General features: G+C 44.0%; 1 protein-coding gene across 2 annotated transcripts in view; it reads left to right on the plus strand.

Annotated features, from left to right (window-relative positions):
- The first annotated feature begins 3955 nt into the window (after positions 1-3955).
- The window catches only part of TM9SF3 (transmembrane 9 superfamily protein member 3), a 62359-nt gene continuing 50770 nt past the window's right edge, over positions 3956-15544 (plus strand). Inside the window, exons 1-6 of one of the 2 annotated variants that reach the window (XM_077649561.1) lie at positions 3956-4134; positions 4747-4942; positions 5017-5139; positions 5532-5692; positions 9012-9089; positions 10734-10865. In XM_077649561.1, coding sequence (XP_077505687.1) covers positions 4057-4134; positions 4747-4942; positions 5017-5139; positions 5532-5692; positions 9012-9089; positions 10734-10865 — 768 coding nt within the window. In that variant the 5' untranslated portion in view covers positions 3956-4056. Of the gene's footprint in view, positions 4135-4746; positions 4943-5016; positions 5140-5531; positions 5693-9011; positions 9090-10733; positions 10896-15544 lie in introns of both variants that reach the window. The other variant, XM_077649562.1, reaches the window with a different exon arrangement.

Consider the following 15544-nt stretch of genomic DNA (forward strand, 5'->3'; position numbering starts at 1 on the left):
TAAAAGCGCACGTCGCCGAAACCTAGAGGCTGTAATATATGCTGTAGCCGGGATGATTGGCAACACGGGGCCACTGAGGGAAGCCTGTGCGAGCGTATCAAATCTCGTTAACTGTCACACTGCTGTGACCGGGAACCCATACTAAATGAACAAGACTCAAATGCGGAGGAAGAAGGGGCAAGAATGTATTGGGAATGGGACCGTCAACATGCGCGGCGAGGGACGAACACAGAGATAAAGAATCGGTAATTACTGCAACTGCGGTAATAGAGGGGTGTAGCTTGCGCAGGGCAAGTACTACTGCCAGAATCTCTGCTTGAAAAATAGGGGTGAAATCTGGAAGCCGCAGTGATAAGGACCAGTATAAATGTGAAAAGAATATTCCCACACCTGCCTTTTCATTGCACTGCTATGCGTCGGTTGCTATTACAATATTTGTAGGCAAGGTCCTTAGATGATCGTCTAGTAGACCATTTAGGACACAGGGTGGCAAAAGCTTTGCATTTGGGGGGGTAAATATCGTAGAAAAGAATGTGGACAGTGGGCCGTCTGCATAGCGCAGGAAGGATGTCATAAATTTTCACATCTAAAGGCTCAAGTAATCTTTGCACAAACACTACCTGTGGGGTATGAAAACGAGACCAGAGGGCACTAAAAAAGGAGGTCGGCTGGCAACAGAAAATGTTTTGTGAACGGTGGAAATGAGATTAGTAGATTCTTAGGTAAGTCTGAACAGTTAAAAATTGAAGTCGAGATGAGAGGGGGAATGCGGGCTTCAAGGTACAGCACATTGGTAGCCACAAATTTTGGGAGGCCGAGGCACATCTGAAGTGCTTGCCTCTCGAAAAGAACGAGAGGACGAAGTTTGTATGTAGCCGAGCTTAAAAACAACACAGATCCAAATTCTAAAATTGGCCTGACAGATTTTGTAAATCATTAATAGGGTATCTCTTCGCATGCCGTACCGTGACTACACAGTCTACGCAACCTGCCCACGGCATGAGCCCCCTTCAACGCTCATGGTCAATGTGGGGTCGCCAGGTGAGTTTCTCGTCATAAATGACCCCTAGGTATTTTAGAGATTCAACCTGCGGTATTGGTTGTAAGTGGCAAGTGAGAGAGACCACTACAGGATTCTGTAAAGGGAAAATAAGGATGGTGCACTTGCTAACATTTAACTTCAGCTGTAAGCTGCTCAGCCAGTGCTCAATTGTACTCAGATATTACTGCAACAGACCATGCAGGGAATGTATATCCGGCGCAGCCGCAAAAAACGCAATGTCGGCCGCACAGACGTAAGTGCGTACATGTCGATGGAGAGGGATTGAGCTGAACAGAATATTAAAGAGCACAGGAGAAAGAACAGCTCGTTTCGGCACACCTCTCGCTTGTTTGTACCTCTCTGAATGAACACCTTTATGAACGCAAAAGAATTCACTATTATAAAGAAATGCAGATATCCAAGCAACTATATAATCTGGAAAGTGAAGAGACTGTAGCCTATGTATTAAGATGGAGTGTTCTACACTGTCGTAAGCTTTGGCGACGTCTAACGTAACCAAAGCCGCGACCTGGCGTTGACGACTAGCAAGGAGAATTCTGCTCTCAAGATCAGCATGTACATTCCATATCGAACACCGTGGCCGGAACCCGAGTTGGCACGGGCTGAGTATAGTTTTGCTGTCCACGAAGGCTGAAACCTGAATTAGTAACATCCGTTCTATTAATTTTACCACGTTTGATGTTAAAGAAATTGGCCTAATATCATCCAATTCATAGCCACCCCACTGATTTTTCAGTACAGGAATCCCATTGGACAGCTTCCATTCAGGAGATATCCAAGCGTGTTTGATTTAGTAGTTTATGAGGTGCAATAAGGAGTCGGGAGACTCCTCATAGAGAATCTTGAGCATCTTTGTAGTAACACCATCAGGACCAGGAGCAGCAGCTGGCAATCTCTGGACAACTTGTGAAAGCTCTGATAGATTTACTTGTGAGGCATTATCATTTGGCACGACTGGTGCAAACAACATTGGTCGCAAAGGCAGTAGAGACGAAAACCGCTTTTGCATGCCTGTGGCAATTAACTGAACCACCTGGATAGCTTCTTTAGGTGACATAACTAACGACTGTAAATTACTAGAGGACGTGCGCAGTTTTCTAGACCGTAGAAAGCCGAATAGTGCACGTCGGTTGCCCGACTTCGAAAGATAATCGAAGTGTTCGCACGAGAAACTGCCTTTAAAGGTGGCTGCAATAAACTTATAATGACTCCAGTTATTTTGGCATTGGTTATGAAGAAGCTTTTTCTGTAATCTCTTGTACAGTCCGCATTCCACCAGGTAGAAGAATTCCATTTTGTTGGCCTCACCAGGAACTCCGATTTTTTACGGCTTTCTTCTATAGCCAGACATATGCTTGCTGACTGGTGGGCCTCGGCGATGTTACACACTGAAGCAAGGGCAGAGTGCAACGCCGTCTGAAATGTGTCATAATTTACGTGTGACCGCCACTGAGAAGACGCAGGAGTTACACGACATACGATATCAAAATGAATAGGTAATGGTCACTTGAGGTGCGCAGTCAACAGTCGACCAATTCGTTACGCCAGTGCCAGGACTAGTGAACGTGAGATTTAAAACAGATTGAGTGTGTGAGCGAAGTGGCCAATCCTGAATTTAAGCACATCAGGTTGTGATCAGAAACCTAGTCCCAAAGGCACTTGCCGCATGTATTAATCCTGAAATCCCACTACACATGCTGAGAATTGAAGTCGCCAGCCACGAGAACTGGGTTTTTACTGTTAGCGAGTAACAAGTCCAGAGGTCTAATATCCTGTACTCCAGAGGGGAAATAACAATTTGCTATGGAAAATAGAGGGCCGCTGTGTACCCACCGGTGGTACAATAGGTTCAAGCTTTCCCCCGCCTGGTATTCGGCTACTTTAGGGTGAAATGATTGAAAAACGGGTCTTTGACCCCACCTTTATTAAAAAAGAAACCTTGTGTAATGGCCCTCTTTGGCCAAAGATGCCCTTGCGCCATAAGAGTTCACCAACATCAGTACAAGTGAATGTGGAAAGAACATAAAAGCTACAAAGCGACGCCCCAAACACGGTAGTAACAGAAACACCATCAACATTAACACCTACTGTCGCGGTGCCCGCCCACCGAAGCCACAGCAGTCCTTTAAATACGAGACTACGGAGTGATTAGCTACCAGTACTGGAGGCCTTTCCCAGCACATCAGAAGCGCCAAATTATAACAATCTCTACCTCACACCCCAAACTTCCTACAAGCAGAACGGGGGTCTTCTTTTTCTGTTTTCAAACAAAGAATTCTGTTTGGTTTTGTTTCGCGAGTTATTTATTCTTCCAGCGCATGGCAGCACGAGTCCACACGGCTGCGTGAGCCAGCTGACCTCGTCTGAGGGCCATGCTTGTTGCTGTGAGCGGGGGTTTGCCATTCCCGTGACACAGCCTAAGTAATAACCGATGCCGAATACATTACTGTAAGAAGAAAGCCTCAAACATTGAATTCCATGCGAAATTTCAGCGCAAACAGTTTGTAGGTTTCTACCTAGATAAATATATAGGTCATGTTTTTTGGCGAATGACTCAAGCTGATGGGCAAACCAGGACATCTCTGCTTACCGAGCTCTAAAAAGATGTTTGGTCAGGCTGCCAGCAAACCTGATATGTGACTACAATGCTTTTCTTTACATTGTTGAATTTATTTCGTTGGGTTACTTCGTTGAGTCGCATCATTTGCAGGTACGTAAAAACAAATTTGAACCTGGCGCGTTAATTCGGCGTCCAGCGTTTGCACAAAAGTGAAGTAAATATCTTGGTAAAATAACATTAATACATTAGTAGTAGTTATAAAACTTCAAAAACAACTTTCTTGTTATTTTTATTTATTACATGAAAAAAGAAACTAGCTCGTTACAAGCGCCATTCATTAAATTAGGCGTTTAGGGCTGACGTGGCTGGACGAACCGATGTACTAGTAGTGCTGTCGTCGAGTCATGAAGAGTACTTACGCGACGTATTAATCATGAAACGATTTGGATATGCATTTGTGCTACTATTGATCTGCTTCAGGCCAACCGAAAGTGATGAGCACGATCACAAGGTATGGTATCTGCATCTGAGTCAAGCGCACGCTGCACTGTGGTGTAAATTCAGGTCTTGCTGCCGCGCTGAGCGCTAACACCGAATAGGTTTGGGGCGACGGAGTGCGGCACACACCCTCCCGCATCTTTCATTTTACCCGCTGACAAGAATTCGTATGCGTACTAGCTTTGCGAGTAGTTTTCGATATGACAGCTTTATACCGTTGCACAACGGCGATAAGTTCTTTTGCGGCTACGGCGGCGTTGTTCTTAACTTCATAGCGTGACATTGATAACGTGGCCCATTGCTTTCTGCGTATAAAACGTTCACACATGTGTTTATGTTTATAATGCAAGGTTTGCCTTAACCTCGATCATGAGTTCAAAAACTCGCGTGAAGCCGGAATAAGCCTAATTCTTATCCTCCTCGTAGCTGCAGTAGCGCATTTGCAACGCCGGAACGTTGCTGTTACTTTGTGCTCGACGTTGTAAGCTGCGCCATTCTGCCGGTCGCGCCCGGCAAGAGAACAGGTGTTATTCATTGAAGCAGCTGTGACCCAAACACGTTTCTCTGTGGCTTTGTTGCCTGAAAACGGCCTGTGTTGCTGGAAGTGCGTTCTTTCTGCTTTCAGTATCAAGACAATGAAGAAGTAGTGTTGTGGATGAACACTGTGGGACCTTACCACAACCGGCAGGAGACATATACCTATTTGTCACTGCCTTTTTGTGTTGGCCCAAAGGCCTCCATCAGTCATTACCATGAAACCTTGGGCGAAGCACTTCTGGGAGTCGAGCTTGAATTTAGTGGCCTGGACATACTTTTCAAAGGTGAGCTCTTTTGGGCCTATATTAGAGCCCTATTAACTTAAGCGTTTGGCTGACAAGTCCATCTTCATTTGCAGCACCAGTGGCCAAGACAGCCTACTGTGAAATCACTCTGAGCAGTGCAAAACTTCAAGCATTCATATATGCTGTAAAAAACCACTACTGGTATCAGATGTATATTGATGGGCTGCCTATCTGGGGTAAGTTATTACATTGATTGCATTGAAGTTCTTAGTGGCGCGTGTGTTTGGCACTACTCGTGGTAGGTGTAGCCTTCCAGCTATTATTGTGGAAGCAAACAGTGCTGTTGCTTGTGTTTTTGATGTACAGTAGTGTGGCTGAAGGAATTGAGAGCATGGATGCTGTAGTGCAGCGCTTCTCTCTGGTTATTTGAATATCAATGTTCAGCACCTTGGCTAGGTCTGTAAATAGCCATAGATTTGCTCGTGCCACGTGCCCGCAGTTAGTTTTCACGACTAAGGCACTGAAAAAGAGCATTGCAGAACCGTTCCAATCTTGCAAATGTTGGAAGCAAGTGGTGCAGCTTTGTTAATGCTAGACATCTGGATGGCTTTATACTTTTCTTTTACAGGGATTGTTGGGGAGCATGATGAGTCTGACAACAGCTATTACTTGTGGACACACAAGAAGTTTGAAATTGGCTACAATGGCAATCGGATTGTTGATGTAAACTTGACCAGTGAAGTAAAGACAAAACTTGTTCTCAACCAGAAGATAGCTCTTACTTACGAGGTGAGTATTAACACAGTTTATTCTACAGACAGGGTGGTGGTAGTGCAGCAAGTGTGGCTGATAGAGTGGAAGCCCCTCTCCCCATCTAAATAGGTCTACGCCACCATACGGACATGTAGGTGGGACAGCAGTTTGGAAGACTAGTTGATGTGGGAGCCAAGCTGCTGTATCCACTCAGCAGCTTGACTCTGCACAACTATCTAGTTCTTTCTTTTTTCTTTTAACTAAAAATTATCGTGAAATACGTGCAGTTAAAGACTGAGTAGTTGAAGTGATGGCTATTTTAGGATGTTGTGTGCAATTAGGGGTTCTCCTTTAACTGCTTTTATCATTGATAGCCCAGCTTTTATTGAGCTTTGTTGTATACAAAAGGGGATGGGAGCCTTGTGCCCTTAGCGCTACTGATGTTTTGCTGAAATGTGGTACAAAAGCAGGGAACAAATGGGAGCAGGAGCTCTGCCAGAATGTGCCCCCCCCCTTACAGGCCCACTTATGGGATGCTCTGCACATGCTTATGTTACTGTGCATGAGTGTGCCTGTACCTGTAGCTTTAAATGAGAATGACGCATTGTTATGTGCACTGCTACCGGTACGAACTGAAGCATTGTCTTGGAACTAAAACGTGCAGCTACGGTGTCTTGGTAATGAACATTTGTTCGTTTGAACAGTGCTGCCTTTTAGGGCACGATATCCAGGCATACTTTTTCTTCATCCAATTTGCAGACTGCGTTTTGAAATTTTGTGATCAGATTTTTTTTTGTGCTTGCAGTTTGTCTCTGCTATTATGATAATAGCATAGTCAGGCCCCCCCAGGCAGTGCTCAAGCAACTGCCAGCAACCGCCTCCCCCCATACAGCTAGTAGAAATTACCTTAGGTCCCTCCCGAAAAAATTCGTGGCTACGTGCCTGAGCACAGTTGTACTGTCGTTTCCATGCATAGCTCAAGGCTCCGGGCTTGTACCCCTATGGGAGCTGTGTAATTTTAAGCACAAGATGCAATATGTGCTGTTGTAGAAAAGGAGAGGCTGCAGCAAGCTTTACTTTTCTGTGCTAGCGTACAGGCCTTTGATCTATTAACAAAAGTACAAGTTTTCAAAAATACATGGGCCGCGGCTTCGCGGCCTAGGACTCCGCGGCAGCAGCGACTGCGGGGCCACACTGCGGCGCTGCTCTTTCCATTGGGCACTTGCTGCGAGGATGGAGGATGCACAGAGTGACGACATTTGCCCTCACTTTCGTGCGGGAATGTAAAGTGCTTAATAATTTCATGTTCGGCGTTGTCTGTTTTGTCACTTGTGTTTGTGCGAAGGAGGGCGCCTGAATGCTGTGGGGGGGGGGGGGGGGGGGCACGGTGCATGTGCATGGGAGCGGCCAAGAAATGCGCCAGGCCAAGGTGCTGTCACGCTATGGCAGCAAGCCTAGGTAGGGCCACATAGCATCAAGCCACCACTCTGTGAAGGGGTGAAGACCTGTTTTTTTGTGATGGCTACTTTGTATCGTTAGTTACGGAAAAAGCTTGGTTTACATTTTTTGCGTTGACTGTTTAATGAGCGCCCTATGCACTCCGCTATACATATATTGGAACGTATAATCATGAAGACCAGGAAAGCAGCGAAATAACATTTTGAATAAGAAAAGGCAATGTGGCTGCGCTTTACGAATAATTAATGAAATGAAGTAGTGGTACACTGCTTGTGATGTAGGGATACAGGACATTGTGGACCATGGCCCAGTGTTACCAACTGCTGTTTCTTTAAGTTGTATCCTGCTGTAGCACGTTCGGTAGTGCTATGACAAGAGTGCAAGAGGTATGCTGAGGTTTCCTCCACCATGAGCGGCCGTGGCCAAGCAGATGAGCACTCACCTACACAAGGAATTTACCAAGAGTGTTCTATGCTTGCTTTCCTGGTCTTTATGTTCTCTGTATTATACGTCCAAATATACGCACAGGGGTGTGTAGTGGGTGCTTGTTAAAGAGTCAACGTAAACAATATAAACCGTTCTTCATCTGTGACCAGACACTTAAAGCGGCCATCAAAAAAAGTAAAACGGCTTTACCATTTCACAGAAAAATGGCTTGATGCTACGTGGCCCTAGGCTTGCTGTTACAGCGCAACTAGGGAACACGACAAAGCAGCAGCAGCTGGCCCTGGCACGGTTAACGGGTGCCTCGAACTCGCACCGTGTGCCTCCCACTCTATTAATGTCGCAGTTGTTGTTGCCTAGTTCAAGTATTTGTCATATCTGTAACGCCAGGCTTTGCAGATGTTGACTACCACACCCCACAACCAGGTATATGTTTATTTGGACAAGTAGCTTTTGATCGCCACCAAGAAAATAATTGTTGCTGGAAGTGGGTCGGCTGTCCCTTCAAAGATGCACTAGGCTGTTTAAGATCGCAAATCCAGATCTGTTTGTTGGCTAGCTTGGGTCAATTCCTGCATATTTTCGCATAGCAGCATGGGCACAACATGATAGTCATAAGACCTTATTCTGGTGGGTCCCAGATGCCAGATGAAAGAGGGGAGAACCAGAAGGGAAGATTGACTTCTAAGGCTGTTCTTCAGCCGCTTTTAAAAAACACTGAACATCCCTTGTGAGGTTTGTTACGATTAGATGTTAAACAGCTGTGGCTGCAGACGCAGCAAGGAAAAGCAGCCTTGGCAGTCAGTCTGCCCTTCTGGCTTTCCTGTTTCACCTGGGACAAGGTCCATGAAAACCTGCTTTACCTATCGTGTCATGCCAAAGTTTGTACATAACAGTATTACGAGTGGCAGTAGGGAATAGGAGTTAATTTTTATGCAGCAGACCACAGAAGCCCATTGTTAAAAATGGACAGAGGGAATGCAGAGCCCTCCAATGTAGCAGCTTTTGCAGTAACTGTTATTTTTGGGATGTTAAGCTCGGTGTAATTTTCTTAATAACCAGCTTTATTTACATCATGTTAACTTTTTGAGAACAGCTGTGATAGGCTTTTCTTTGGTCTTTATTGTTTCTTGGTGTACTACAAGAAATTCGCAGATGCTGAGATGGAAGTTTATTCTATTCACTTCGTCACTGAATCTGCAGTGTTGCAGCCATTTTGTCTGCGGAAGCATGTGAAGCTTCAGTAAAATTTTTTGCATTGAAAGTGTATGGTTTTTGATTAGTTGTGCCTGTCATCGGTGGCTAAAGTCTGTAGACTTCAAAAGAAAGGTAGGTAGAAAAAGAGTGCTTTAGGTATGAATGCTGTGTCATGCTACGCTTTATACTACAAGAGTATTTGCATATAGTTTCTTTAGTTTTTGTTTTATAATTTTTTTGTTTCCTTTAAAACCAGGTTATCTGGAAGCCATCAACTGTTCGCTTTGAAGAAAGGTTTGACAAATACCTGGATCCAAGCTTTTTCCAGCACAGGGCAAGTTTTATTCTCTTTATGCAGAAAGTGTGAAATAATTTGACAGCAAGACAGTCATGGATTCAGTGGTCTTGTTTCACTCGAAACAAATGCTTTAAATGCTTTGTCCTTGCTTGATCATTTACCTGCTTATCCGAAATAGCTTATACAAAGTTAGCTTTTAGTTTCAAGCTCTTGCAGAAAAGCAGTTTAGGACATATGTAATCAAACGTAGTCAAGGCACGTGTTAGCTGAGATGCTTAGTACTGGGGGGTTGAATTGGGGGAGTTAAATACGTTCTCCCCGCTCGCGGCTGACACTGTTCAAAACCGCCGGACCCCACCCCGTGATCGTATACGCTACGAAGCACTCGCCGACCACGGCGGGCCTTGCTCTAACGTAACAAAGGAACGACAAATTGGCAGACACAAACAGGCATTTATTGCTACAGCAGCAATAACGCCAGCTAGCAACAAGATACGCTCATGATTCGAGGTCGTCCGACTCACCAGCAAGGTTACGAGCGAATGTTCGCCGACGCTAGGGCAAGGGATACTCCGAAAGCCGGACGGGACGAGATACAAGAGCCAGTCTTTTCACCGCTTCCTCGCCCCGCTGGCGAAGAGCAGAGCCGCGTGCGAAACGTCCGCTCGCGCCGACGATCCCAGCCGAAGAGCCCCATCCTCTCTCCCGCACGCGAGCTGCAAGCCGTCTCTTCCACAGAGACGCTGGCGCCATCTCTTGTTAGTTAAGGTAACTAACCAGGGAATGTGCCCCTCCTCGAGGCGAGGCTGCTGCAGACAGTGCATCGCGGGAAAGCAAACCACAAGGGTAGGCTGTGGGGCAGTCACCACGGTACACATACCATGACCAGAGTGGGGTTGAAGCACTTAGAAAACCTGCTCCTATGCTGGAGTGCTTTCTTTGAGCGATGCTGCGAGATATGCCATACACTACAAGGAGTTGGGCCTGCGTCTGGAAGTACCGTTGTGCTCTTATGGGCATCAGGCAAGCAGAGTGACTGGTTCTGTGTTAACCATCATGATCTGCAACCATGGTTACCTGCACAGGCACTCTGTGTCTATCATATGAACACTTTTTGTTGGTGCTTACCAGCATATTTAGTTCAATTCCATTTTGTACTTGATAATTTTTTTTTTGGTAAGGATTTTTTTGGTAAGGACCAAAAGTTTGCAGGGAATGAATTTACTTTGTGTAAAATATTTGTGATGGTGGCTGTATTTGTGCTTGGAATTTGACACCACAGAAACAGCCTGACACCATAGACGTGCAGTGGAAACCATAGTTGATGTTGCTTTTAAGCTGAATTCTGATCCATTTGGTACGTAATTTTGGTGATCTGAAAAGATGAAACACCAGAGAGAAGGATGTAGGATAAGAACTGGTCCATTGCTTTTCTTTTGTTGTTCCCTATATTATGTTTAAACTTGTGAAGAACTGCCTTGCCCTGATTAACCTGAAAAGCTTCCAGTTTTCGAATAGTGCAGTTCAAGCTTAGAGATTTCTGAGACTTGTTCCAGTTTCAGGATGTGTGCAAGTGCTGCTTATTTTGGTTTTGCACATGATGAGGTATGTGCAGTGGTTGTTGTGGTACTCCAGCAGTTTTGAGTTGATGCCCTAATGGTTAATGCTGGTTCATTGCAGATTCACTGGTTCTCTATCTTCAATTCCTTCATGATGGTAATCTTCCTGGTGGGTCTGGTGAGCATGATCCTGATGCGCACCCTACGCAAGGACTACGCCCGCTACAGCAAGGACGAGGAGATGGATGACATGGTGGGCAATGAGTGGCAAATCGTGCAAGTGGTAAAACTGAAATCACATCTCCAATAACCCCTCCCCATTGCTGATGTTGCTGGGGCTCTCTTCTCTACCTCCTGCACCTGTTAATTGGTGAACTTGCATGGCATGTTGCTTGATACTGCATTGCTGTTCCACAGCTGCATGCCTCTGAAGTTGCTGTTCTGGTCTAGAAGTGGCTGAGCATTGTGGTGCCTCTTTCTTTGTGGCAGAACGTAGCATTAATGTAGCAAAGTGTTGCTGTGAATGCACACCACAAAAGTAAGTGATTGTGGTATGCTTGCACTGAAGTTACTTACACAATAACATGTCTGATCGTTAGCTGGAAGGTAATGGTGTTTAATCATGCTAGTCTCCTGCTGCTGCCAGTGCTTTCTCATTTTACTGCAGGTATCTATCTCAGGTGCTTGTAGCTTTTTACTCATTAGTTGGCCTCATCCAGTAATCACTTCAGTTTTGTTGCAGCCATAAAACCTCTCATAGAAAAATTATGAGAATATTGAGACATATCCTTCAAACTGGCCTTTTATTTTTTCAGTGGTCTTCCTTTGTACTTAAATTTGTTAGCAAGACTTTGTTTCATGATTTTGAGTTGTTTTAGCCGTCGGCTATGGAATGCTTTTTCTGAGTATGCAATAAGTCTTCATGTAACTGCGATGCTTGCACATGTGCTACATTTATTTGTATATGTCCCTTGGCCCCTGCATGTTGAACCTTCTATAATCGCACAGATATTTTAATGCGATAGCATTAAGACTCCCGTTCTGCGGAAAATTTGGTGTCTGTGTGGTTGTTGGCGACGGCAGTGTCAGAGTTGAGTGAAAAATCCCCAGAGGAGCAACCTAGGCGGCAGGTGGGCCACCTATGTCTCGTGACTTAGTGATGTCATCACAACCTACCCACCGGATTGCGAGAAAACTGACCACCATGGCAGGTGGCAGTTAAATTAATGATAGGTCGTGAGAGATTGTGTGGGAAGAGCAACCTGCATCTCACAAGCCCCACCAGTGGCAGCACTGGCCATCGCAGGGCAGTGGCACGTCGCTTAACTGCTTAACTAAGCGGGTCAAGCTCTTCGTGCACTTCGAGTAATGCGGCTTAATATGTATGCGTTTGGGTCGGGATCGGAAGAAATTTCGAATAAAGCGATATTTCGAGTAAAGCAATATCGTTATAACGAGGGATTACTGTAATTCATCTTCATCAGCCTGACTACGCCCACTGAAGGGCAAAGGCCTCTTCTATGTCTCTTTGCGAGCTGCGCCCACCATATGCCCGCAAACTTCTTAATCTCATCCGCCCACCTAACCTTCTGCCGCCCCCTGCTACGCTTAATTTCTCTTGAAATCCAATCCGTTACCCTTAAGGACCAGTGGTTATCTTGCCTTCGCATTACATGCACTGCCCAAGCCCATTTCCTTCTCTTGATTTCGACTAGGATGTCATTAACCCGTGTTTGTTCCCTCACCCACTCTGCCCGCTTACGGTCTCTTAACGTTACACCTATCATTTTTCTTTCCATGGCTCGCTGCGTTGTCCTTAACTTGGGCTGAACCCTTTTCATTAGCCTCCACATTTTTGCCCTGAAAGTGGGTGAAGTGAAATGTTAACGAAAGGAAATAACTCAAAAACAAAGCACGCACAGGTGTCTTTTTAGGAAGTGTTGTCTTGTACAAACTGCAGCTCCTCGTAGTTCATATAGACACAAATGGTGCCGTGGATCATTGTGCTACCTGCATTTATAGCCTGCAGTTCACACTGGAGGAGCTCTGTCTGCACTTAGTTCCATAAGGGACAAGGTTACCTCTTCCTTGTGCAATCTCATTAGAGAGATGTGTGTACTTCCATGTACACCTGCACAATGCTTTTACAACATTCAGCTTTTGCATGCTTTATTGGCATGGTCCTTTGTTCTCAGGCTGATCCTGTGAGGTATGAAAAAATTTATGAATTGCAATCATGGGGCTTTCTTTTTATTGAAAACTATTGGAGAGCACTTGTGATTGCAGTAGTGCTATTTTTTCACCGCAAAATTCATAGAAAAAGGCATAGTAACTTTGCTGCTATACTTTGCAGTTTATCAGAAACATGGAAGCATGCCTACAGATGAGGCACGATTGCACTCATGCCTTATCATTGTAAGCTGTACAAGAGGAGCTTGGCAATTAGTTATCAGTGTGGACCACTCAGCTTATCAGGCTTCTGCTGTCAAGGGAATTGTGACGCTTTTTAAATGTGGAGGACGCAAGCTTGGAACTGGCCCATCCTTCTATGATTATATCGATGGTAGTTAGATGTGCTATGCTTTTGCATGTGCAGTACAGACATTGAATGACCATTCTTTGTTCAGCTTGATTCTGGCTGTGCAAAGAAGCTTGCTGGCAGTCACTGACCACCAGATCAAGAATAAATTCACTTATTTCACACGAAGCTGTTAACAGCAATATATTTGCCAGCATATCATATTGAGTACATTATAATCACATTTATACAGCCATGGTGCATCTGTTTGTATAAATTGAACTAGATTTGTCTGAAAGGCTCAGCCAGTATTGTTACGGATTCCTGGCTGGTTAGTATTAAACTTCATATTATTTGATTACACTGAAGACCCATGGGCATTATGTTAACAGCAGTGTACATTTATATTGAATTTGCTTATGGGAAATCATGGAAGAGAAGAGAAGGTAAACCTCACCATTTGACGAGGCAGAAAAAGGATATACGTATCAATATAAAAAAAGTATCCTCTTATTTTGCTCCGTAATGCCTCAGTGCATCTGAAAATACAGAATCCTACATTAGCTGTTTGCCAGTCTGGCAGTTTTTGCGTGTTAGCCAATGCTACTGGGAATTCGCTGCTGCTGCTGTTGCCAGTTGGTAGTACTTGAAGCTAGTATTTAATGATTTTGCAGTAGTTAGTTTGGCAAGTTGGTAATAGTTCATAGTGGCAAACAGTGCAGAGGACGAAAGACTAGAAAAAGGAGTTCACAACAGTGCCTATCCTGTGTATTCTAGTCTTTCATTCTCTGTGCTGTTTTCCACGAGGTATCTAGTAATGAACCACAAAAGCTAGGCTTGATCCGGATGGTGTAATTTCTTTACAAATAGTGGGTCAATGGCATGTTTCTCTCTAGAGTTTCTTGTATTTTGTCGTTGCTTTGTTACCACAGTGAGCTGAAGGCCTGTCACTGCTAATGAACTTTGGAGTCTGCAGCACTGCTGTGCTTGGTTTAATGTTTTGGGTGCATGAACGAAAGGAGAAAAGGCAGCAGTAATCTGTTCGTGGGCAATCTTTTTGATCGTTTCTATTAGTTGGTTTTAACTCATGCATGACATGCTTCATATTTGTAACTGTATACTATTGGCTCTTAGTTCGGCCAGGACAAATTTTTTTTTAACTGCGAAGCTTCTATGGAAGCTGTATAGCTTTCCTTTGTAGCCGTATGGCTGCACTTCGGTGGATACCAATAATTACTACGTGATTACAAATCAACTCCGCCTTGGCTGTTTCTCCTTAACATTGGACCAATATTTGTTTCTGTGAAACTATTTTCATGCAAACACAAAGTGAACAAGGGTGGGGGAAGCCTCAGGGCGCTTGCCAATGTTTCGACAAGGCCACTTCAGTTCAGTTCAGTTTATTTCCTTAAAGACCCCAATCCAGATGAAGGCAAGTGCTCTTGTCGAAACGTTGGAAAGCTCCTCGAGGCTTCTCCCTTTTTTGTTCACTTTGTGTTTGCAAGGAACCCATCCCCCTGCCCCCTCTACCATTTTTGTGCTTTATTTTCAACCATTTCAGTTGTTAATATTTTGGTACAAAATGTTTAATGTTTTATCCTTTTTAAGGTGCCCCGAAATAAATGTGTAGGAAAAAATTTTTTCTCTGGGCCGAATGTGACTAGAGCAACTACTTGTGTGATGCTTACCTGCTCCCCTTCTCTTGGTTTGCTGCAACATCACCCGGAGAAAGTTCCCACCTATCGAAGCCACATCACATCTCCTTATTTTCCCCTGCTTCTCTTTAACTCTTTCGTTACAAGTGGAAAAATCACTGGTATTCAAAGTTCTGAGACAATTTTTTCCTGCAAAATATGTGAGGTGTAATACTTAGTGTGAATATTGCAAACAAAAAATAGCAAACACACAGAAATGTTGAAAATTAAGAAATTAAGGAAAAAATTTGTACTGACAAGAGAATATCTCCTGGAGAAAAAAAAAAAAAAAACATTCTGGAACATACAAAAGTTTTGAAATTTGTTTGTAAACTAGCCACCAAAAGTTTAAATTTATGTCCGAAACTTTTCGAGTTAGCATTATTTTTTGCACTGGCTTTACATGAAAGAAGGCCATATTCGAAGTGTCTGATATAAATTTTTCACACGCTGCAAAAAACTTTCGAAGTAAAATGTAATGTATGAAAATATAGCTTGATAAATGTACTTGTTGACATTATCAGTTGGTGCTAAAAATGTTCTTATAGAAGCCGAATAGAATAAATGGAGAAACATAAAAAGTATATTTGCCATAGCGATTTGTAATGATCTGCTCACATGAAAATTATAAAAGGTAATACAGTGAAACCTCGTTATAGTGAATAAGTAAAGACTAAAGTGGTTCACTATAGACAATTCGTATTGGGTCATTCCACGCCA

Source organism: Amblyomma americanum, chromosome 1, assembly GCF_052857255.1.
Source record: "Amblyomma americanum isolate KBUSLIRL-KWMA chromosome 1, ASM5285725v1, whole genome shotgun sequence".
Lineage (NCBI taxonomy): Eukaryota > Metazoa > Arthropoda > Arachnida > Ixodida > Ixodidae > Amblyomma > Amblyomma americanum.